The sequence below is a fragment of the Stigmatopora nigra genome, chromosome 1 (genome assembly GCF_051989575.1).
Source record: "Stigmatopora nigra isolate UIUO_SnigA chromosome 1, RoL_Snig_1.1, whole genome shotgun sequence".
NCBI lineage: Eukaryota > Metazoa > Chordata > Actinopteri > Syngnathiformes > Syngnathidae > Stigmatopora > Stigmatopora nigra.
This window is the reverse complement of record NC_135508.1, coordinates 14,634,956-14,658,456: the sequence shown is the minus strand read 5'-3', so window position 1 is coordinate 14,658,456 and position 23,501 is coordinate 14,634,956. Positions and strand designations below refer to the sequence as shown.

Below are 23,501 nucleotides of genomic sequence, written 5' to 3'. Positions count from 1 at the left end.
TTCTTGTTCCAACCGATCCAGCACAGACACTTTGACCAATGAGATTTCTGCAGAAAACAAGAAGCACCTAACTGTAATCCACTGATTGCATTTGTAGGACAGCACATTGGTGAAAAGCTGTCCTCTTAATAGTTTGGAATGAAAACCTGCACCCACTGCGGCCCTTTGTGGAATAGTTGTGGATAGACCGAATTTGGCCACCCCTGCACAATTTTAAAGATCATTTTAGTTTGAGGCCCCTAACATAGTGAGGCACTATTATATGTAATATACATTAAAAATCACATTGTAATACATTTTGCATTCATAATTTTAATTACTATAATGTGGGGAAATTTAATATCAATACAATCAAATCAGAAACATGGTCCCAGTTTCCAACCAACATTTCCTGGATGTCTGTGAAGGCATCACCATCATTGTTGTGCAGTTTGACCGGGTGCGACCGTTTCTCGTCGGTGCTAATTATCTGTCACCTCTTCACCGGACACGCCACGCCATTTGCTGGAAGTCCGCGTATTTTATCATCCAAAATTCAGTTGAAAGTATTGGAAAAATGTTCACGGAGTCGTGGGAGGACGAGGCAGACATTCTGGGGGGCAACCTTGCTTGCGTGCAGGTGATTTTTTTAATAGATGGCAAACTATACTACATTTGGGGGCCCAAATGAGAGCTAGCTAAAACTTTCCTCGTGCTTTCGAGCCATATCAACATTAAATTTGAGTTTTTCTCAACAGCTTCAAACCTCAAAATGTCCACGGACCAACACCAGAGATGTAAACGGTACTGTTATTTATCAGTTAAGTTTCCTCTCTAGTATTCTAAGGGCCGCCCGACAGAGGCTGATGGTTAGCGCGTCAGCCTCACAGTGGGGCACCTGGATTCAAATCCAGGTCGGTCCACCTGTTGTGTGGAGTTTGCATGTTCTCTCTGTGGCTGCGTGGGTTTTCCTCGGGTACTCCAGTTTCCTCCCACATTCCAAAGACATGCATGGGACAACCTAAATTGCCCATTGATATGAGTGTGAGCATGAATGGTTGTTTGTCTCCTTGAGCCCTGCGATTGGTTGGCCACCAATTCGGGGTATCCAGCACCCCTGCGAACCTAATGAGGTTAAAGAGGTTCTGAAAATGAGGTGAGTATTCATCAGTTAATCGTTTTTTTTTTTTGGTTGTTGTTTTTTTTACACATGTGGCGACTGTGCAGAAAATTTTGAAATGGGCCAAAGTGACCGCCATGGGACTATCGAAGGTGACAAAGTGGACCCGGCTGAGCAATCCATGATAAACAAAATGCTCCGGCGTGCTCTAGTCACAAGTCGAAGTGAAGTGGAGGTCTTGCAGCGGGACCCTGCCTCCCCGCTTTTCTCCATCAAGAGTTTCGAGGAGTTGCACTTGTGAGTTTTCGTAAACTATTTTACCTTACATTACCATTTCAGTCCACCCAACATCCTGAACAAATACAATTCCAGTAAAGGTACCAATTAACACAGGAGTGACGAACACGTGGCTCTCGATCCGCATGCAGCTCCCAGCCAAAATAAACATGGCTCTTTGCTTCTTATATTTTGTATCTATGCCTGTTTATGTTTCTCTTGTTTTGATTCTCTATTAAAACACACTCAAATTAATCACGGCTCATTAAAACAAAAAACTAATTTTATTTAAAAATAATTTGGGAGATTGGATTTTGGTTTATACGGCTTATCTGTGTCTAACTTGTTTGCCACCCCTGAATAAACATTACAGTAGTCTTTCAGGTGAACCTCAAAATTTGCCAAGTCGAAGTTAACATAAGAGAAAGATTTTCTGGAAAAGCCAAATTTATAATACTTTTTAGGCTCTTTAAAATGAAAAAATATCTATTTTGTTAATATCAATCTTACTCACGACACAAAGCTAATTTGAGGTGTGACAGTATACTGGTATGGTTATCTATCATCATCAGGTTATCCATAGGAATTAAGAATTAATATATTATTTAAAAGCCAGAAGGGTGCGATATTGCCGCCATCTGGCAGACAAACAGCTATTACGTCTCCCATAATAACGGCTGCGGGAGGAACTACAGTGTTCCCTCGCTTATCGCGGTTAATGGGAACCGGGACCCCCCGCAATAGCTGCATTTCTGCAAAGTAGGCGTGCCCCTTCAAAAATGCTTAAAGAAACGGGTAATACGTGCACAAAAGCACCACCAAGCAAAAACATCATAGTAGTCCTGATGGAGGATCTTCTGTCGTTTTTTTTGCACATAAGAAACATCGTTATTGAGAGTTGTGAACATTGTTTTTTTTGGGCGGTGAAGATGCGCCTGGAAACAGCCATGACGTCATCAATGCGATTCCTGAACTCTCACCATGTTATTGACCGTTTCTTTGGCCTTTTTTTGATGCAATTACTAATTCTTATTGAATGTTTTGTTTCCACCTCTTGTAAAATGATGTAATTTATAATTTTAACTTAATATCTTTAATTTTTTTCCCTGAAAAAAATCTGCGAAGCTCTGAGTCCGCGATAGCTGAAGCGCAAAGTAGCGAGGTAACACTGTATTTCAGCGATGCAGAGCACATTTCCCATGCATTATTTATTTTAAGACATTAATAAATATTTTTTTATCATTTTCGTCTGTTTCCTCTCATCTTTCATACAAAAGTGGGACACTTTCACCAATTTTAAAGGGTTAAGTTGGTAGTTGTGTGAGGACCGTGGAACAAATTAAAGAATTTTCAAGTTATGAAAAATTTAATTTTGTAAGTGGAGATGTCAATGTACTGATATTAATGGGGTGGTAGGGCCTGAGCGCTAACTTACTTGACAGTAAGATGGTATCAAAGGAGTATTGGTATGCACTTTGACGACTGGTATAACAAGTTCGTTTTTGGGTGAATGAAAATGAGAATGTGCAGCCAGTGGTGCAGTAGTTCGAAATGTGCAAAGTATTTCTTTGCCAATAACACAATCATTTTGCACACTACTTCCACTTAATTTTTTTGTCGAGATTGAAATGTTTGACATCTGAGTGTTTTTTTTTTTTTTTTTTTGTCTTGCATGAATAGGAAACAGGAGCTTTTGGAGGGTGTCTATGCTATGGGCTTCAACAGGCCTTCTATGATTCAGGAGAAAGCTCTGCCTATGATGCTGGCACAGCCGTGAGTCAATGTTTTGCAGTAGAAAGTTTGCTTCTCTTAACAAAAATTGGATGTATGTTTTTTCCAGTTTTCTTTGTTCTTCCACTTATTTCTTTATCTATTACCAAGATACAGCTTTTATTAAAGGTTGACATGGGCAATAAAACAATAACGATATTTATTGTAAAAAATAAAATGTAACCTGAAAATTACTTGAAGGCATTTGTAAGTAGAGGTATGACCGTATTGTAAAATCACTCAAACCTAATCTAAATGAAAAATATCACTTGAATTTCTCCTTTGATTGCAGACCACAGAATTTAATTGCACAATCACAGTCCGGAACAGGAAAAACTGCTGCCTTTTCTCTTGCCATGCTCAGCCATGTCAAACCCGAGAACAAGTGGACCCAGGTAACCCTTTGTGGCCTGCTCATATTGATTTTTTTGTTGTTGTTGATAGACTGTTTTTTTCATTATTTTACTAGGCTCTTTGTGTAGCACCTACATATGAGCTTTCCCTGCAAATTGGACAAGTCATGGAACAGATGGGAAAACACTGCTCAGAAATCAAAATAGCATACGCCATTCGGGGCATCAAAAGTAGGAGATTTAACAATCTTTCTGCCACCCATCTGAAATTTTGACTTGTCACTTGTTTTTTGTTCAGTGGAGAGAGGCAGCCACTTGCAAGAGCAGATTGTGGTGGGAACCCCAGGCACCACCCTTGACTGGTGCACCAAGTATAAAATCATTGACCCCAAAAAGATCACCTTGTTTGTGCTGGATGAAGCTGACGTGATGATCGCCACTCAAGGTCATCGTGACCAGAGCGTCCGCATTCACAGGTCAGGTGTAAGTCGTTCCGAAGTAGATGTTGCAGAATTGCAATATGCATACTAACCAAGGGGGGAAATTTTCTTTGGAGTATATCGAATTTTAGGATGCAGAATACATAATAACCGTGTGGAAAACATACATTGCTTTGGAGTAGGTCACATTTTATGTGGACATTTATTTCATTACATTTTTCATTTTGACGTTTGGGTTGCACGCGTGGCCAAACTGAAAATAAATACATAACCCTGGTCCTGTTACTTTTAATCCCAATAGTCAGATTAGAAATTTGAGTGAAATCAAAAAACTATGGCATGTCAAATGGAATTGCCATTGCGAGGGCTTACACATTTAAGAGGTGTTTTTGTAGTGTTTAAGTTATTCTAACATTTACAGATTGTAGCTTTTTAATTTTGGGTAACAATACACAACCTTGGCAATATCCAAAATTGCATTGCTGAATTAGATGATTAACCCAAACCATATATTTTCCTCAAACAATAGCTATGTTAACCCAAGTTAACTATTTTCTAAAGTTTTCAGAACATTTGCATTAAATAGGAAAACTCATCACGTAAAAAAAATAATTACAAGCTATCTTCAAAAAGTAGGTAGGTCCAAACTGGTTAAATTGATTTAGTATTCTTTTAGTATTTTTGATGGGTTTTTTGTTCCTTTTTCACAGACAATGATTTTTTAGGTAGTTTTCTTACCCGACATGTTTCGCCGTATTACCTCAGCCTTCATCAGTGTGTCACTGGTAGTAATACGCCAAATCATGACAACTAAAAAAGAAAAAAGGAACAAAAACATTTAAAGAATAATATTCCAAAAGTTTTTGAATTGATCTTTTTACTGTACATTTATACGACTACAGACATTTGTCTAAGGACTGTCAGATGCTCTTCTTCTCTGCGACCTTTGAGGAGGAGGTGTGGAGGTTTGCCGAGTTGATTGTTCCTGATGCAAACCTCATCCGCCTACGTCGTGAAGAGGAGACCCTGGACAACATCAAGCAGTTTTATGTCTTGTGCCAGAACAAGGAGGACAAGTTCACCTTTCTGTGTGACCTCTATGGGACTATGACCGTGGCGCAGGCCATGATCTTCTGTCATGTCAGTATCGAGGGGTTGACCCCATACAAATGTTGTCATTATTGAAACATGTTTTAATTTGATGCAGCATGAGGAATGTATGTTTTATATATGTGTTTTTATATATGTGTATATGTATAGACCCGCAAGACAGCAAATTGGCTGTCTGTTAACCTGATCAAGGAAGGCCACAGCGTAGCACTGCTGAGTGGAGAACTAACTGTCGGGCAGAGAGCTCATATCATCGAACGTTTTCGAGATGGCAAGGAGAAGGTTCTTGTCACAACGAATGTTTGCTCAAGGGGTAAGACACCAAAGTACATTGCTCAAATGTAAAGATTAGAAAAATTAAGCTATTGTATTGTTGTCTTTTGTGCCAAGGCATTGATGTCGAACAGATTTCGCTGGTGATCAACTTTGACCTCCCCCTGGACATGAATGGTTTTGCCGATAAAGAGACATACCTTCACCGGATTGGTCGAACGGGACGTTTTGGGAAGCAAGGCTTCGCCATCAACATGGTGGACAGCGAGTACGGAATAGATGTCATCCGAGAAATCGAGACGCACTTTGGTATTGGTTCTTCCGCTCGCATTTAAAAGAACACGAACATCAGAATATTTATCGTGTACTTTGTCATTGTTGATTTTCCCAGCCAGGAAGATCCTCAAATTGGACACAGGAGATGTCGACGAACTTGAGAAACACTTCAACTAAAAACAAAAGACAAACCTGTGCTTAACATTTGAGATGTCCTTGTGAGTTGTTCCTAGTAGCAAATTTCTTTGCCAGGTATTCAAACAGAGTGTGCCTTATTTTGTTGTTTTCTGTTTGCAGTGTTGCTTTATTTTTATTCATTGTTGTTTGAATGTTTGCAAGAAATTGAAAAATATTCTGGTGTTGATAATTCTATTCTGTTAAGTGTATCACGTATTTTGGTTATTTCTGTCATTGACTGCTTGAATCTTTTTGATGAATGGGGAGCAAGGATGGCGACATCTTATGGCCAATACGTGAACAAATTTCTCCCTTCTCTGCCATTGCTCTGAAATGCCTTATAAGTATATACTTTTCAATCATTCATCTTCCTTGCCGCATATCTGAGGAGGGGGTGCTTCAGCCCATCCCAGCCAGTTATGTGTATGAGTCAGACTAGACGTTGTCCTTCTAATTTGGCTTGTTGGGATAAGTGATATACAGAAAATCAATAAAAAAAACTGAAAACTGCCCTTTCTGTGAAAGTATATTTTAGTATAGTTCCTAAGTTACTTTTAATTATGGTCAATAATCATAATTTGAACATTTTTATTTTGTATTTACTTTAAGGTGATGGGTGTTTGCTGTCTATTACCAGACATTTGAAAGTTTTAAATCCCACTTTTGCTACCACTTGGCTGGATGAGATGTTTTTTCATGTTCTTTATCTGGATTTATGGGGTGGTCAAAATACGAAATGGTAACATTTGGTAAATATACTGCAAACATTTTATTTCTGTACGTCCAAAGAACAAACAGAATGGTTTAATGTATAGAAGGGCCAATAGATTGGGCATGATGTATGTAAATCAATTTACCTGTTCTTTCTATATTAGTCCCACTGTGGTGCAAAGAACTGATTTTTCCTGGATGTCACATTGAGGCAGAGTCAAATTCAAGTCTGTGAAGCTGCGTGGCACATCCCTTGTTGTTATGGCAACCTCCTTAGCGTACCGGGCCCCGAACTTAGTCATTGTCCTTAGAGAGTCCGCTGGGTTAAAGTGATGCTCAAACCTGCCGGGCCGGAAGTGCCGGACATGGGTGTCGTTGCCTCTGAAGACAGGGTTCTCACATTCTCCATCTGGTTGGCAAGTAGGACTTTGCACATGTTGAGGTGTGGAAAACCAGGCCAATTCAGGTTGTCGTGCTCGGTGACTGACTGGAGCTCTGCACTGGGCCTGCCAGATATCGGTGCCCCAAGGTCACAAATCACGACTTGTCTCACTTTTTCACCTTGGCTTCATCTTTAAATCCAATCCACTCGCTTGGGAATGCTGTTGGTATCAATAGTATTTTTTTCCATTTTTTTTACACAATCTTCCATGTTGAAATCACCAATTGAATTTATCCTTGTCTTATTTCTCCTTTCGACAGGAGGGTTTCAATTCGGGCGTCACAATTGTTGCTATAGCAGCCTGGTTGTCAAGACAACCACCTGTCTTTCACACCTTTTTTTCCATCTCGTCTCATTTTCTGAACCGCTTTATCGTCACTAGGGTTGTGGGGGGTGCTATCCCAGCTGACATTGGGCCAGAGGCAGGGACACACCAAACCATTCACGCTCACACTCATGCCTACGGGCAATTTAAAATGTCCAATCAGCCGACCATGCATGCCTTTGGAATGGGAGGAAACTGGAGCACCTGGAGAAACCCCATGCAGGCCTGGGGAAAACATGCAAACTCTAAACAGGTGGACTGACTTGGATTCTAAAGACTGATGTACATTGCATAAATTGACTTTACCAGCAGAGACCAAAAAAAATCTTTATCTGGAATGTAAATTAAAATTGTACAATCATCTCAAAAAACAAATCTAACAATACATGATTTTATGCTGTTAACTATGATTTGTTTTTTTTACAATTTGTATCTATACATTTACCATGCAAAACCTTATTTGATTAAACTAGCTAATACTTTTTCACCAGACAATACAGAAATGTACTGATATTAATTGTGTGACAATGAATGTGCTCTATTGCAATCTAGCTGGATGTATGTCTATGGGTGTTAGATGATTTTTTTTAATTTTTTGCAATAGCACATAGTTGATTTAAACACCCAGTTGCACAATGCACATCTAACAATCTCATTTTCATGTGATTCGTACAAAACATTTTCAATTATAGTGAAGATGAGCAGCTTTTAGCAAAAGGCTTCACATTAGTTTCTTCCAGTGAAGACGATTGCAGCAGATATTAAGTTGTGTTCTGGATATTGCACAGCCCCAAATAGCAGTCTCCATAGTCAAGTTGACATGTTACTATGGCAGTTCAAGCAAGTTGTTCTGAGCATAAAGTTCCTCTGTGTTTTGGTAGACTTCCGAAATTAGTGGCAATGCTTCACCGAGGACGGCCACCACTTTCTCCGGGGGGCCCACGTTCATCACCTCGAAAAAGGCAGGGCGACCTGGGAGCACACAGAAGGCCAAGCCTGCAGCCTTGCGCACCACCCAGGGGTGGTATTGCGACAGGGACTCATTGTACGCCTCGGAGCACATGATGGACATCTTGCTGTCGTCGGTGCTGGTCCTCAAACGCTCCAAGAAGAGCTCCAGCCACCTGAGAGCACGGTGCAACCTCAGAAGAGTCCGAGTGCCTGATTCGGGATGGCTGCCTCGCTTGTCAATATCCACAAGCCCGTTGTCCAACTCATAACGGACCATGGACTGCACAGTGGTGTAGTGGGAAAGCGTATCTCCTTTGATTAAATTCACCAGGATCTGGACCTTGTTGGTTGCGTCTTTGGAAATGAAGCTAAAGACTGAGCCCAAGCCGTTCAAAAACCTGGAAAATGTACACATTAACAAATTGGACAACAAAACAAAAGGATCTTGAAAAATGGTAATATCAATCCGTTGAAAAAAATGGCTATAAAAAAGTTGTTAGTAATACATTATTAAATAATTAATCAAGGGCACGGGTGTTAAACTCATGATCCGGGGACCAGTTGTGTCGCACCACATTATTTTGTGTAGCCTATTAAGGTAAATCATACACTCAATTAAATCTTGGTAAGATTTCTGTAGTCGTCAATGAAAGATTGAGCACTAAAACTGAGTTATTTTCGGTTTTAACATTTTAAAATAAATTTCCAAAAAAACAATTTCAGAATGAAAATAATATATACTAGTTCTTTTTTCCCATTTTCTGAATCGCTTTATTGTCACTAGGGTCACTGGGGGTGCTGAAGCCTATCCCAGACGACTTTGGGCCAGAGCCGGGGGACACCCTGAATTGGTGGCCAGCCAATCGCAGGACACACAGAGACAAACAACCCCTTCACACTCATAGCTAGGGATAATTTAGAGTGTCCAATTAGCCTACCATGTATGTCTTTGGAATGGAGGAGGATGCCAGAGTACCCGGAGAAAACCCACACAGTATATATAGATAGACAGTTTATTCCTTTTTTATTTAAAAATAATAATAATTTTAATTATAAAAAAAATCTAAAGGAAAAACAATGACTTTTTGGGTAATACTACATATAAGTAAAATTCACCATTAACATAATGGTATCTTTATGCTCATTTGCAAATTATGATTAAGTGTAATAATAATAATACTTACTTTATAAGACCACGCCAGCCAGAGACGTAGTTTTCCAGAATGACCTCTTTGTCTTTGGACAGACACACCTTAAATGTACTAAGAACTTCTTCAAAACAGAATTTGGGGTCATCTGACGTCACAGAATCGGCCATTGTGACTAGGTACGATCTCGTCCGGTGTTTCCCAACCTTTACTGAGCCAAAACCAACATTATTCATTTGAATATTATCAGAGAATCAAACAGAATGTCACAAAAAAACAACAACATGCCGGAACTAGTCTCAATGCAGCTATCGTAACATAATACATTTAGTATAATCTATCAGTTCCCGATTTCCCATCGCCACATAGCGAGCAACTTTTATTAAATACATATTTCTTTAATATTCTTGATTCTTAGATTTATGTTAATTAACATTTAATTATGTGAAGTAAAGCATTACCTGCGTGCCAATCCAATTTTAAGCTTGTTTCCTGGTCCAAGTCGTAATGCACAGATGAGCGCTACATAATACCGGAAACAAATAGTCGTTTACAAAATAAGACCTTTATTTGACAATTTACTGTAAAATTAAAGTAGAATCGATACATCGGAGGAATAGGCCAAACTAAGCCATTCTTGAAATAAATTTTAATGTTTGATAATACTTAATTATTTGCCACAACTATGCAAAGGGAGATAACGTGTAATCCTGTGTTTTGAAAAAATAGTCCGGAACTTGACAGCTTTCTTACTAGACTCAAAGGCACCAAAAGGAGCACACAAGTGAAAACATTAGCAATATTTCAAGAAATTAATTATTAATTGCCTATTCTTTAGAAATTCTTCGTATTGATTTCTAAGCTTGGGTGAAAAGACGCGGGCGATAATATGCCCGAAATCAAAGTAACACCGTTGGGTGAGTTTTCTTGCTAGCTAGCATCAGTAAAGGCTCTGTAAACATCCCATACGCAAATACAGCACGTGTTACTAGATCATTATTTACAGTAAACTTGTGGTAACTTATTAGTAAACCAAAGTGTAGTTTTAAATATGTGGAAGGTTTAGTACATATATGCTTTAGCTGAGATGCTAACTGCTCAAATTCTTTTGTATTTTTATTTATTGTATTTATTTTTTTGTGGTGTATCATTTTGTCTTTCCCTTCTGCTAGGTGCTGGCCAGGATGTAGGACGAAGCTGCATCATCGTCTCAATCGGTGGAAAAAACATCATGCTGGACTGTGGGATGCACATGGGCTACAATGATGATGTATGTTGCCATTGTTTGCTTGCAATAACCCAATTTTATGATTCGGTGTGCAGATAAAAAGCTTAAATTGTTATTCCAGAGACGCTTCCCAGATTTCTCCTACATTATTCAAAATGGGCGTCTGACAGACTTTTTGGATTGCGTGATCATCAGGTTGGTTGAAAGCCTTCCAATATCTTCCTGACTTGTAGCTTGGCTATAACAACAATTGTTTACATTTGTCAGCCATTTCCACTTGGACCATTGTGGGGGTCTGCCTTACATGAGTGAGATGGTGGGATATGATGGGCCCATCTACATGACACACCCGACAAAGGCCATCTGTCCTATCTTGCTGGAAGACTTCCGGAAGATCACCGTTGACAAGAAGGGAGAGACCAACTTCTTCACATCGCAGATGATCAAGGACTGCATGAAGAAAGTCATTCCCTTGAACCTGCACCAGACTGTCCAGGTTGCATCGAAATGGCCGACCTTTTAACAGCTGTCAGTCAGCGTCAGTTTGTTTGAACTGAGGTTTGCATGTAGGTGGATGACGAGCTGGAGATCAAGGCTTACTATGCCGGCCATGTTCTGGGTGCTGCCATGGTGCAAATCAAAGTTGGCTCAGAATCAGTGGTCTACACAGTGAGTGTGAAAGTTTGACTATAATATACAACTTTTAAATTACTTTTGAGGGAACGCTGCCTGTTCATTCATTTTGAGATTATTGTTATATGTGATTATTATATGATGTTAGTCAACATTTCTAGCGTATATGGAGTACTCCATTTAGGTTTATGTTTTTGCTTAGCTGCCAAAGAAAAAAATATTAACATTTTATTTAAGCCTCCCATACCTGAGGCACTGTCAGCGCTTAAGTAGGGAAAATATGAGTCATTGAAAGAAAGCACATAGGACTTGAACACAATAACAAGTTTAGTTTTAAATGTAACAACTGCCATTGTCTTGTCTCCTTTAGGGTGACTATAACATGACTCCAGACAGACATTTAGGGTAAGTTACAATCCAATGTTTTGGGTTTATATCTTCATTGGCATTTCTATAATTTAGACTTTTGGGCTCCATTGATAACACTTGGACGTCTTGCAAAATTTTGACTCTCCACTTCATTCTATGCTGTGTTTACAGCGCAGCTTGGATTGACAAGTGCCGCCCAGATATTCTCATCTCAGAGTCAACATACGCAACAACCATTCGGGATTCCAAGAGGTGCAGAGAGAGAGACTTCCTTAAGAAAGTGCACGAATCCATAGAACGAGGAGGAAAAGTATTGCTTACACTTTTGGAACTTTTGTCTTTTGTAATTTTCAAAACCTTCTGAAAGTCCATTGTTTTTTTTTTTTTTCAGGTTCTCATTCCAGTGTTTGCCCTTGGAAGAGCCCAGGAACTCTGCATTCTCCTGGAAACATTTTGGTAAATTGCATCATAGGCAAAAAGGGGCCAAAACATCTGTCATATATTTGTATGCTAATTTGTCTCCTCTGACAGGGAACGAATGAACCTGAAAGCTCCAATCTATTTCTCCACCGGTTTAACAGAGAAAGCAAATCATTATTACAAGCTTTTTATCACGTGGACCAATCAGAAGATCAGGAAAACATTTGTACAGAGGAACATGTTTGAGTTCAAGCACATAAAAGCCTTTGACCGCTCGTATGCAGACAATCCAGGACCCATGGTGGGTGTTTTTTTGTATATTTTTGTTTTCTGTATTCAAGTCGTGTCCAATTGGTGACATGAAAAATGGATTCTTAACAGGTGGTGTTTGCGACGCCGGGAATGCTGCATGCCGGACAGTCACTGCAGATATTCAAGAAATGGGCTGGCAATGAGAAGAATATGGTAAAAGAAATGAAATTGAAAAGCCACCAGTTAATGTGTAATGATCATTTATGATCCCTACAGGTCATCATGCCGGGTTACTGCGTACAAGGAACCATTGGACACAAAATCCTGAATGGACATAAGAAACTGGAGATGGAGGGCCGAGCGATGGTAAGGATGATTTCTACTTTAGTACGATATATATAAAACTACAAAATGCATTTCCTTGAGAAATGGAATGGGAACGTGCATGTGCTGATGAACTTTTGTTCAAAAGTCTGAATATGTGAAAAAGTCATTTTTTGTAGTAGTACTATGCTGAGTTGTGTATTTGGATGAATATTAACCTTTTATTTGAATGTGTTATTGGGATTAGATGGGATTTTGGGGGGTCAAAAATAAAAACCCAAGATAGAGATTTCTTTTTGGACGTCCATGAAACAATGGGTATTTTAGTGGGGGGTTGCATCCAATTTCACTTGGAGCAAATAGTGATTATTTTTTGTAGGTCTAATAATGTTCATAATGGAGTCACCCCTTGCGCCCCTTGTGAGTATAAGCACGACATAAAATGAATGAATGTCAGGGTCACGGGTTGGTGGAGCCTATCCCAACTGACTTTGATGAACTACACCCTAGACTGGTTGCCAGTCTGTTGCAGGTGTTTTGTGATTTTGACCAAAAATTGACTGAACACCAATCTGTGATTTTTGTAGTTGGACGTGAAGCTGCAGGTAGAGTACATGTCCTTTAGTGCCCACGCCGATGCCAAGGGTATCATGCAGCTCATCCGCATGGCCGAACCACGTAACATGCTGCTGGTTCACGGCGAGGCGGCCAAGATGGAGTTCCTCAAGGGCAAGATTGAGCAGGAGTTCAGTAAGTAATTACATGATTTACTTGCTTTTTTGTCCATTTTGCTTTTTTTGGCCTTGCAAGTGACATTAGTACATCGTCTCTTGTCGCGTAACAGGTATCGACTGCTACATGCCGGCTAATGGGGAGACCACTACAGTGACTACAAATCCCAAAGTTCCTGTTGATATGTCCCTCAACCTTCTCAAGAGGGAAATGGCACTTGGAGGTGAATTGTTTTCAATGCTAACATTAAAAATGGATCGTCTTCAATTGACCAGACAATTTTTTCCATTACACCGTCCTCATTTGGTAGCTAATAAGCTAACATGAGCTAACATTGTGTTGTTTCAGGACCTTTACCTGATCCTAAAAAACCACACATCATGCATGGAACCCTCATCATAAAAGATAATGTAAGTTTAAAGACAGAAGATCTATAAAAACAGTTTAAAAACAAGATTTTTTTAATGTTGCAGTTGAATCCAATTTACCTCTCTGCAAAATTCTAATTCGCTGCAGTGAATAACAAAAAATGTTGTATGCCCCACGCAGAGTCTTAAGCTGGTCTCCTCAGAACAAGCCTTGAAGGAGCTCGGACTCAACGAGCATCAGCTGCGATTCACGTGTCGAGTGCAGCTTCACGACCCGCACAGTGACCCTGATACACTTGGAAGAATATACACACACCTCAAAAGGTTAGTCCCTCCAATTATTTACTTTAACTGTTTCAGCACATCTACTAAGTATTGTATCGATACTATACTAAAATGAAGTCATCTAAATGATCAAATTCACAGAAATAACGTACCAATGCTGTAAAATATGCAATTGAAAATTGTGAACATTTTGAGATCTATCCATCCGGTCGAATGGCGTGAAATTTTCCTTGTGTTGTGAATCTAAATGAGTTTGCCACTATTAGACTTCCATTCGTCATTCATATAAAGATGTAACTTATGTTCTTTTGTGCTTACCATCTCCCTCTAATTGTGTTCATCTGTTTTTGCACGTCAGCGTCTTAAAGGGATATGCCATCCAGCACCTTCCCGACGGCACTGTCATGGTGGAGTCCATCGTTATCAAAGTGTCATCCTCACCAGAAGAAGCCAATACAAAGGTCATCCTACTTTCTTGGAGTTACCAGGTAAACTATTGTTTCAACAATGCTAAGGTTGACAGACAACACATCACAGTACAAGACGGATACGGAAATTTAGTGGAAAATGTGTTGGGGAAAAAAAGGGCTAGTATTTTGGTTTACTTTTATTTACATTTAGGTTCTGATCCTTCTGACATTTTCATTTTGAGTATTGGCACAAAACTATTTGGAATGGCAGTCCTTTTGGCCTGGCATTAGAAAATTCAGGATGTTTGCAAGTAAAATGGTTTTCAAGTCTTCTCAGTAGTTCATATTTTGTTTAGTTCTTCCTCCTGCATAAACTTTGTACATACTTGTGAACCTCGGCCACTTGCTGTAAAATGAGATCAATTTTACAAAAAAATTAACTTAAAAAAAAAGTTAGCCCGTAAAAAAATGTATAAAATACGGGTAAAACGTAGAAGTTGACAGGTATGTGTGTAGGTCTATAAAATAGATTATTTGTGCGCTTAGTGGTATTTCTTCCTGAGCTGCAAGTTACACCTGGAAGCTTATCCTAGTGATTGTCATTCGTTTAAATCCTCAATAATTTTTTAAAGCATTGTTTTTAACTTTTGAATTTGTATTCTGCCAGGATGAAGATCTGGGCAGCTTCCTTTCAAATCTACTAAAAAAAGGCCTTCCATCTAGCCTTTGAGTAAATGACCTAAGACGATCATGTCTTTTTTTTTTCTTACGAAAGAAGTGGTGGGCTCACACACAACAACACATGGACAATGATGTCACATCAGCCCTATTTGGTTAGAAGATTTTTTTAATGCACCTTAGTTCATAGTTTTTGGTAAGAAAACAATGTATCACCAGCCACATCATCAGGTCTCTCTATCCATGTTGACAGGAAGCATACAATGTATACTGTCATTAGTAGGTTTTTTTTTTAAACTTATTTTACTAGCACAACACATTCTGTGAATTACATACATGAACTTAAGATGGCAGTGAATGAGTTCTGTTGCAATTGTATAATGAACTTTGTTTGTTTTTTAACTTTGCAGCACTTTTATTCTCAAATGAAAGTGCATTACAAATAAGATGTATCATTTACAAGATGGACTGTCAATGGCAATTGTACATACTACATGAATTGATTAATGTACATAAGTCACAATAGATTTTTTTTTCTTGTGTCACATTTCAGTATAAACATTCTTGGTGAGTTAGGAGTGTGCTGGTGAAACTGCTTTTGACAGATTGTCCAAGCTTGCCTTTATGGACCTTGTTTTGCCTTCCCACAAAAATGGAAACGTCTAGCGAAGGGTCAAGTGAAGCCTCTAGTCCAATATCCATTGATATATCACTCCGTAATGGTGTAAATAACCCGACGCCTCCGCACTCCAAACCAAGATCTCTTCAGGGGCTTCCAAGTGCAGTGGCTGGTGGTGACGTAGTAAAGCAAAGGGTCCAGGCATGTGTTGAGTATGACGATGGCCATGGTGACCCTCCTTGCATTGTAGATTGCGTTTGCCAGGGGGCAACTTTGAATTACTTTCATGCACCGGAGCAGATGAAGCAGGTAAACGGCGTGGTTGGGCAGGAAGCAAATCAGCGTGATGGCTAGAGTGACATAAATGACCCTCAAGGCTCGCCGGCCCATCTTTGTGTGGATCCTGGAAATGCGCCTGGCGGCTAGCGAGTAGAACACCAAGATGGTGGTGGACGGCAAGAGGGAGCAGGAAATTATCAAGAGGCTGTAGGGGAACAGACGGGAGCTCCACTCATTGGGGGCAAAGTTTTCAAAGCAGCTGTGGCCCCCGGAGTTGTCTCGCTGGGTCTCCAATGGTCCCATGAGGATAAAGACCGCAGCAGCTATCCCGGCGACAGCCCAGAGGACGCTGCTGGGGAGCAGTGCGTATTTAGGCCCCCTCAACTTTAAGTAGGCGTGTGGGTGCACTGTAGCCATGTAGCGGTCCAAGCAGATGCATGTCATGAAGCAAATGCTGTTAGCATAGAAGAGGATTCCCGTGATTACAAATACAAAACTGTGAATCAAAAGCACATAAACGCTACCTGTGGTCCTTCAAGAAGATGCGTGTTGATTTCTTCAATTGCAAGTTAGGGGAAAAAAACGCCTTTTGATGCTGTTCAACCTTCACACCGCATTTTTTTCCCATTCCTTGAATTTCCTGTTTCGATTTGTTGTAGGCGTATAAGAGCAATGAGAACAGGAAACAGAGTGTTCTGGCTATATTTATGGTGACTTCAGAACCTGTTGGTGTTATGGTACATCATTTGCAACACAAGTTAATTCTGTGATACTGGCTTTATAAATAAAATGTTGTTTTGCTTGGGAAACAAAATATCTCCAGAATAGTGTATCAAAATGAGGCAATTTTTTTTTTTAAAGTCTAAAAGGCTACATGTTTGTGAGGACAAAATGCGCCTATTTTTGAACTCCCACTTATCTTTTCCTGTGACGTTTTATTCTAACTTTGACTTTCATCTTTTCTGTCACCCCCCTGAGAACTACCTACAAGATATTAACGCAAAATGATTTCCTAGATGTTACATTTTGAGAACAGAAATGCACACTTATAGTTCTGAAAATATTTTTATTTAAAATCTGGTTTTGTAAAACAATCTTGGCACTTAAGTTATTTTCAGAAAGCATGGCAGCATGTTTCAATGCCTGCTGAATTTTTATGTTGCTTCAAGAACACAATTAACACAGGGAATAAACCATTCTGAAGCATTTGATCCAGCTGGCGAAACATAAGGAATAAGCATCGCGTGGCCTCCATTGGAATTCTTTATTCAACACCTTTCATGAATTCCAGGAATTCTGTTGAAGAAAACACATGGAACAATATGTTTACTAACACTGACAATCTAAATAGCGCCATAAAAAAAAGGAGCACTTATCATCCCTCCCTAAACGACAATAGACATATCATTTAAATGTCCAATTCATTTGAAGAGAAAGGATGGCAGCGAATTACCTTTAGTTCTTTTTCCGCCAGTTTATCTACTTCAAATGCTGTAGATATCTATTATTAATAAAGTACCATACTTTTAGGACTATAAGACGCATCAGCCAAATAATGCACAATGAAGAGGAAAAATCATTACTATATATAACTTGCATATTTAATGATTTGGAACTGATAGTTTGGTAAAGTTGTTAGCATGTTATTTATGCTAGAGTAATCTGAATAACTCTATTGACATTACCAGGCATTTCAATCATGTAACAATAGTATACCGCGTACACTTATTCAGCTTGTTGTTCTCTATTTTATTTTAATTGTAAATTGCCTTTCAAGATAACATGTATGTTTTTGGTGTTGGATTTTATCAAATAATTTTCGCTAAAAATTCATCCTATACTCCAGTGAGACTTATATATGTTTTTTTCCTTCTTAATTAGTATGCATTTTTTGGCTGGTGCGACTTATACTCAGGTGCGACTTATAGTCCAAAAAATACAGTAAATCTACCCTTTTTTTCCAGGCCCCTGACAAAACTCAAAAGTTATTTATGTATGCTGATGATATACCTTATCCCAGCACGAACCCAAAATAGTGTAGGCAGGTAGTAATCGTGCTTGGACTCGCTTTTGCGCTGTTTCACAGCTCAAGTCCCATATAAAATTTTACTGCAAATCCAATCCTTGGATCAAATCTTACTGTCATGCAATCTGTCAATCTAGTGATGGACTGGTAGCTTTTGATCGACCTATAGAGCACCCCTCCTACAAAACCAGATGGGAACATCATTTTGTTTAATTTGAAAAAACAAATGGTGCTTTATTTTGAGTGACAAAATGCCACCAAACAATCATTATAGTGGAAAAAGAATAGGTGTGTGTGTGTGTGTGTATGTTTTCTTTGCAAAGCATCCCTGCAATAATAAATAACAATAAATGCTTTAAACTACCGTCATAATCAATTTTGCCGTCATTGTTCTTATCTCCATCTTTCATCAGCTCCTCGATGTCATCTTCGGTGATGGATTCTCCGGTAGACTCCAGCATTGATTTGAGCTCCTCCAGATCGATGTAGCCATCCCCGTTCCTCAGGTAAGCATAAAAAGACAAAATGTTTAATCAAGTGTTAGCATTGTTCACCATTAAAAGTAAAAACATACTTGTCAAACATGCGGAAAAGTTCAGCTAGCTCCTCTTCTGGTTTTCCTTTGCTCTCTTCTTTCATGCAGCGCACCATCATAACCAAGAACTCATCAAAGTCTACTGTCCCGCTCCCTGTCAGAAGAGAAAAAAGGATTTTAAAAATGAAATAGATCTTGATTCATGGTTGCCATTGTCAACCGTTTAAGGTAGGAAGTTTTGTATGAACGTTCATTAATTTATTGGAACTCCCACATTGCAAATGGATTGGACGTCTATCACTGATAAATTCATTTACATTCATATGATTGGATGTCTGTCATCATTGAAAGTGAATATTCAACTGCTTTCCATCACCATGTTTACCACCTTGCACTTGATCTCAATTTATCTAATCTAGTGTCAATCCATCAGTTAAAAAAACTATACATTCAGTATCTACAGACCCTTTTAATGGCATCAAACTTACCCTGTCACAGTTTTTTTCAGAAAAACATTTTAAATAAATCAAAAATACATTTTTTTTAAATGGTGCTTTAATTAAAGCATACAGAAAATAACTTTGAACAGATTCAAAATGACCAACCAAAATTAGATTTGAAAAACTGTAGAAACTGAAAATGGGGCGATTTGTTGATTACCGTATTTGTACGACTATAAGGCGCACCGCATTATAAGGCGCACCCTCAATGAATGACATTTTTTCCATATATAAGATGCACTGTATTATAAGGTGCACTGTATTAAAAGGCGCACTATCTATTTTGGAAAAAAATTAAGACTTTTAAGTGTGCCTTATAGTCGTGAAAATACGGTAATTGCTATTGACTTCCATGTATGAAGCACTCACTACACAGTCACCTCTAGAGCCAGCCATTGTTGATGTTTTGGACTCACTACACAGTCACCTCTAGAGCCAGCCATTGTTGATGTTTTGGACTTTTTTGTATAAAATCTTGCAGTGAGGGAGGAGCTAGATGATGGAAGATTTTTAAACTAAGATGGCATCTGCATATTTCACAGTATTGTTTCAGTTCAGGCGTTTGTGTTTTTTTTTAATATCCGACAGTGGTGGTTTTTCGTTTTTGGTTTTCTGTTTTTTCCATATATAAGGCGCACTGTCTATTTTGGAGAAAATTCAAGACGTTTAAGTGCGCCTTATAGTCGTGAAAATACGGTATCCTCGGCAGACCTGGTTGGCCGACATTATGGGTGTTTCGGAAAAGGACACCCCGGCAGTTTACTCTTTGACATACCATCTTCATCCACTTCGTCAATCATCTCCTGCAGTTCTTCAGGTGTGGGATTCTGCCCCAACATTCTCATCACCTTCCCCAATTCTTTCGTGCTGATGCAGCCATCCTCTGCATCTTGGATGAAGATGTCAAAGGCAGCCTTGAACTCTGTGTGTAATGGAACAGAAAATTTTGACTTTACACAGCAAATCCTAACTGCCTTTATCTCAGTTACAAGTAAAACAGAAGCATACGATTGCTTACCATTTTTTTGTTCTTCTGTTAAATTCTCAACCTGGAGAGATAAAGCACAATACGGGTATCAAATGCACTTGCTTGTCTGTTCACCCACGTTATGAGCTTTATGAGTGATGTCAAGTATCATGTAACTGTCTTCACCTACTATTCTGGTTGTTGGAAAGCGTGTACTAGTCGGATTGTCATAAAGTTATTTCCAAGAGTATGTATGTATGCATGCTGATGGGTATGAGTACCACCAGCTGTTGCTTTATTGTCATACTGTTCTTAACGGCGGCACGGTGGCGCGAGTGGTGAGCCCATTGGCCTCACAGCTCTAGGGTCCTGGATTTAGGTCCATTTCATGTCCACCTGTGTGGAGTTTGCATGTTCTCCCCGGGCCTTCGTGGGTTTCCTCAAAGTACTCTGTTTTACTCCCACATTCTAAAAACATTCATGGTAAACTTATTGGACACTAAATTTTTCCTAGGTATGGGTGTGAGTGTCCATGGTTGCCTTTTGTCTCCTTGTGCCCTGCAATCAGCTGGCCATTGATTTGGGGTATCCCATGCCTTTGGCCCAGAGTCAGCTGGGATAGGCTCCAGCATCCCCTGTGACCCTGATGAGGATAAAGCGGTTCAGAAAAGGAGATGAGATGTTTTAAAGATCTTTTTGTTGAGATTATTTTTTGTTTTGCTCACGTATGTCAGGAATGATCGGTGATTAGATGAGATGAGAGGACATCACAGTTTGTTGCTATAGCAGCCTGGTTGTCATGACAACCACTTGTCTTTCACACCCTCTGCTTTTCATCAATTTAGAGTGCCCAATCAGCCTACCATGCATTTTTTTTGGTAGGAAACCAGAGTACCCAGAGGAAACCCACGCAGGCCTGGGGAGAACAGGCAAACTCCGCACAGGTGGATGTGACCTGGATTTGAACCCAGCATCCCAGAGCTGTGAGGCCGACCCTCTAACCACTCGGGCCACCGGGCCACCCTGTAGGAGATACAATTCCACATATCGCGATCATTTAACTCATTTTCTGCCATTGATGGTGCTAAAGTTCCATTTTGACTTGGAGAGGCTGGCTGAGATTTTTCGCTCCCAGCCATAATAGACTGGACGTCTTGCATCATCAATGGGACTGAAACATGAGCATTAACATTCAGGCCTCCCACTATCAAATTAAACACAAACAAGGAAAAAAATCTACTGTAGAATGTTGTTGGTAGCCATAAGCAGTATGTATTTCTTATTTTAACGTCGGCAATTTTGGGGGAGTTTGTCTTTTTAACGGTCAATTGCAAAAACAGGGGGGAACAGTAATTATATTTCTAATAGTTTTAGTAAACTATTTGTATTTAGTTTTAGTAATTATATTAGTAATATGTTTTTATTTAGGAAAAAAACTAAAGAAAATAACTGCAAATATTCTTTAGTTTTTTTATGCTGTAATGATGATTTCTGTCTATATTTTTTATAATAAAAAAAGAATGAAAAAATCTGTAAATATCCTCTATTTTTATAATTAATCATTTTATCTTCAAATATTTGACTTGACTTTCATTTTTTACTGAGACTCATGAAGTCAATGCACAATATTTACTTTGCGGGCCTCACAAAATGTTGTGGTGGGCCAGTTCAAGTACCCGGGCCATGAGTTTGACACTGGTGGACACATCATTCATTCTTTCATTTTCCCCACCACTTATCCTCACAAGAGTCATGGGGGATGCCCTGAATTGTTAGCCAGCCAATCCTAGGGCACACGTGACGCAGACCCATTCACACTCATACCTAGAGTCAATTTAGAATGTTCAACCAGCCCACCCTGCATATTTTTTAGATGTGGGAGGAAACCGGAGGACCCGGAGAAAACCCAGGCAAGCCCAAAAGGAACATGCAAAGTGCACACAGTGAGGATCCACCTGGGATCGTAACTACAACCCAAGAACTGTGACACCAATGCAATATTTTTTTTACATCAGTTAAATATAATTCTATGTGGCCCATACTGACCCCGACCTTATATCAAGTGATTCCTGAATAAATTATACGTTTGAGACCCCTGATTTAAAATGAAACTTCTGTGTATCTATCATTATATCATACAATTGTAATCCACAATCACATGCACTATATATACGGGCTATGACAGTTGTGGGACTTGACATTGAAAAGGCCAAACGGTCACAATGGCTTCTCAGCTGTATGCCAATACCAGTCTCTCATAGCATTTTCCCCTGTATAGATTATTAGATTTTTTAAAAAAATGGATCATTTTTTATCAGGTGTGCATCTTAATGAAAAAACTTATCAAGCAAAATAGACAAACCTGGACCTGTCTGTACTTACCGCTGCTTTATAGACGTCATCCATCGCTGCTGGTCCTTGAGCACCTCTGACAAAATGCGCGACTGGTTCAGACTTTACCGGGGGGGACTACTGTATTATAAAAAGCTTATGACCCATCCCACAAAATTGAAGTGTGACGGGGAGGGGCTGATTGACAGAAACAGAGAGTAAAAGCGTCCTAAAAATAGGCAACAAAAGAAGGCACCAATCAAAATAGAATATTAAAGCACTGGGCGGATGTCAGTAGTGCCCACTTAGGTCATTGTCATGTTTATAATATGCTATGCCTGCAATGTCCAAGGGAGAAAAATATACTTTGTCTGTGTAGCTTTAAAACATGAAGAGACTAAGATTCCAAATTCATGACAATGGCACTATTTTGAAAAGGTAATTGCAGAAGAAATTGGAAGCCACAGAGACAAGAGAACAAAAGTATTCTCCACGAGAAAAGCTTGATGATGAGCAAGAAAACAAAGAAAAAGGCCGCATTGGCTTCACGGGTTATGATAATAGGTTAGGTTAAATTAGTAGAGGATATAATGAATGACATTAGTTCAGTAATAGGCAGTGTTCTATTTGCATAGTGTTAGCCTGCCTAGAGCAAAACCCAGGTGGTGAGTCGAATGATAACGAATCCTTTTTATGATTCTGAAGATTATAAATCCTTAGATTAATTTTAATTTTTTTTAAAAAAGCAATACCAAAAATAAAGGGAATGATATGATTTATTTCCTACACATGCCTTATTTCAGACACCTGCATAAAAAGACAGACACAGATAGAGAGCTATTTTTAGTATGTCATGTCCTTGACTGGAAATAGCGGTCCTCTACACTGGGATTGTAATGGCGTGTGTGTGTGTTTGAGGGGGTGGGGGGGGGGGGGGGCTGTAATCTTGTCTATCTAATTTGTAAAGACTGTAACTGACCTTAACCGTTAGGGTCAAATACAGTCTCCACATAAAGCCTTAATTTCAAGCTGACAGTAATACCTTTTGTTGGGCCTTTTTTATGGTTAAGTGTATAGCTAAACATCAGGGATGCCAAACAAATTAAATAGAGCCAAAATTTTAACTGAGAGATTCAAAGAGACATACCTTATATCAAAAGCAGCAAAAAATCTGATTTGCCAAATATTTTTTTA

At 39.2% G+C, this 23,501-nt stretch overlaps 5 protein-coding genes across 7 annotated transcripts; 2 read left to right on the top strand and 3 right to left on the bottom strand.

Annotated features, from left to right (window-relative positions):
• Nucleotides 1-6,285, top strand: ddx19a (DEAD-box helicase 19a). Of its 2 annotated transcripts, none has more exons than XM_077729860.1 (11): nt 1-619; nt 738-783; nt 1,207-1,396; nt 3,056-3,148; nt 3,438-3,540; nt 3,615-3,729; nt 3,797-3,974; nt 4,841-5,078; nt 5,199-5,361; nt 5,439-5,630; nt 5,717-6,285. In XM_077729860.1, the coding sequence occupies exons 1-11, from the start codon at nt 365-367 to the stop codon at nt 5,797-5,799; spliced, it is 1,656 nt and encodes a 551-aa protein (XP_077585986.1). In that variant the 5' UTR covers nt 1-364; the 3' UTR covers nt 5,800-6,285. The 2 variants fall into 2 exon arrangements, with proteins under 2 accessions (XP_077585986.1, XP_077585992.1); XM_077729866.1 differs by having other exon boundaries at nt 4-619; nt 5,713-6,285.
• Nucleotides 6,286-7,562: 1,277 nt separating this feature from the next.
• Nucleotides 7,563-9,910, bottom strand: cptp (ceramide-1-phosphate transfer protein). 2 transcript variants are annotated; one of them, XM_077724541.1, is made up of 3 exons: nt 9,813-9,910; nt 9,388-9,557; nt 7,563-8,601 (listed from the first exon to the last, which is right to left on the bottom strand). In XM_077724541.1, the coding sequence occupies exons 2-3, from the start codon at nt 9,519-9,521 to the stop codon at nt 8,079-8,081; spliced, it is 657 nt and encodes a 218-aa protein (XP_077580667.1). In that variant the 5' UTR covers nt 9,522-9,557; nt 9,813-9,910; the 3' UTR covers nt 7,563-8,078. The 2 variants fall into 2 exon arrangements, with proteins under 2 accessions (XP_077580667.1, XP_077580660.1); XM_077724534.1 differs by having other exon boundaries at nt 9,388-9,562; nt 9,813-9,898.
• ints11 (integrator complex subunit 11) lies at nt 9,902-15,633 on the top strand. The gene is made up of 17 exons (XM_077724522.1): nt 9,902-10,268; nt 10,524-10,621; nt 10,701-10,774; nt 10,847-11,075; nt 11,150-11,248; nt 11,583-11,617; nt 11,753-11,891; nt 11,973-12,037; nt 12,113-12,302; nt 12,383-12,466; nt 12,530-12,619; nt 13,165-13,327; nt 13,422-13,532; nt 13,658-13,719; nt 13,859-14,001; nt 14,321-14,450; nt 15,040-15,633. Exons 1-17 carry the CDS (start codon nt 10,241-10,243, stop codon nt 15,100-15,102), a joined length of 1,803 nt encoding a protein of 600 aa, XP_077580648.1. The 5' UTR covers nt 9,902-10,240; the 3' UTR covers nt 15,103-15,633.
• LOC144206101 (uracil nucleotide/cysteinyl leukotriene receptor) lies at nt 15,128-16,565 on the bottom strand. Its single transcript, XM_077730845.1, has 2 exons — nt 16,561-16,565; nt 15,128-16,444 (listed from the first exon to the last, which is right to left on the bottom strand). The coding sequence occupies exons 1-2, from the start codon at nt 16,563-16,565 to the stop codon at nt 15,760-15,762; spliced, it is 690 nt and encodes a 229-aa protein (XP_077586971.1). The 3' UTR covers nt 15,128-15,759.
• A 429-nt stretch (nt 16,566-16,994) lies between these two features.
• Nucleotides 16,995-22,455, bottom strand: LOC144197132 (troponin C, slow skeletal and cardiac muscles-like). The gene is made up of 6 exons (XM_077717741.1): nt 22,359-22,455; nt 20,028-20,058; nt 19,785-19,931; nt 18,549-18,663; nt 18,339-18,475; nt 16,995-17,244 (listed from the first exon to the last, which is right to left on the bottom strand). The coding sequence occupies exons 1-6, from the start codon at nt 22,380-22,382 to the stop codon at nt 17,213-17,215; spliced, it is 486 nt and encodes a 161-aa protein (XP_077573867.1). The 5' UTR covers nt 22,383-22,455; the 3' UTR covers nt 16,995-17,212.
• Nucleotides 22,456-23,501: the final 1,046 nt, after the last annotated feature.

Bases quoted from the DNA above. Each gene is read 5' to 3' on its own strand.
- ddx19a (XM_077729860.1), top strand. From the start codon at position 365: ATGGTCCCAGTTTCCAACCAACATTTCCTGGATGTCTGTGAAGGCATC. The intron at 3,541-3,614 runs GTAACCCTTTGT...TTATTTTACTAG, and splicing joins CCGAGAACAAGTGGACCCAG to GCTCTTTGTGTAGCACCTAC. The intron at 5,631-5,716 runs GTATTGGTTCTT...TTTCCCAGCCAG, and splicing joins AGAAATCGAGACGCACTTTG to GAAGATCCTCAAATTGGACA.
- LOC144197132 (XM_077717741.1), bottom strand. From the start codon at position 22,382: ATGGATGACGTCTATAAAGCAGCG. The intron at 19,932-20,027 runs GTAAGCAATCGT...CATTACACACAG, and splicing joins AACAGAAGAACAAAAAAATG to AGTTCAAGGCTGCCTTTGAC. The intron at 18,664-19,784 runs GTATGTCAAAGA...CTCTTCTGACAG, and splicing joins TGACGAAGTGGATGAAGATG to GGAGCGGGACAGTAGACTTT.
- cptp (XM_077724541.1), bottom strand. From the start codon at position 9,521: ATGGCCGATTCTGTGACGTCAGATGACCCCAAATTCTGTTTTGAAGAA. The intron at 8,602-9,387 runs GTAAGTATTATT...TACATTTTCCAG, and splicing joins GGCTGGCGTGGTCTTATAAA to GTTTTTGAACGGCTTGGGCT.
- ints11 (XM_077724522.1), top strand. From the start codon at position 10,241: ATGCCCGAAATCAAAGTAACACCGTTGG. The intron at 13,720-13,858 runs GTAAGTTTAAAG...TGCCCCACGCAG, and splicing joins CCCTCATCATAAAAGATAAT to AGTCTTAAGCTGGTCTCCTC. The intron at 14,451-15,039 runs GTAAACTATTGT...GTATTCTGCCAG, and splicing joins TACTTTCTTGGAGTTACCAG to GATGAAGATCTGGGCAGCTT.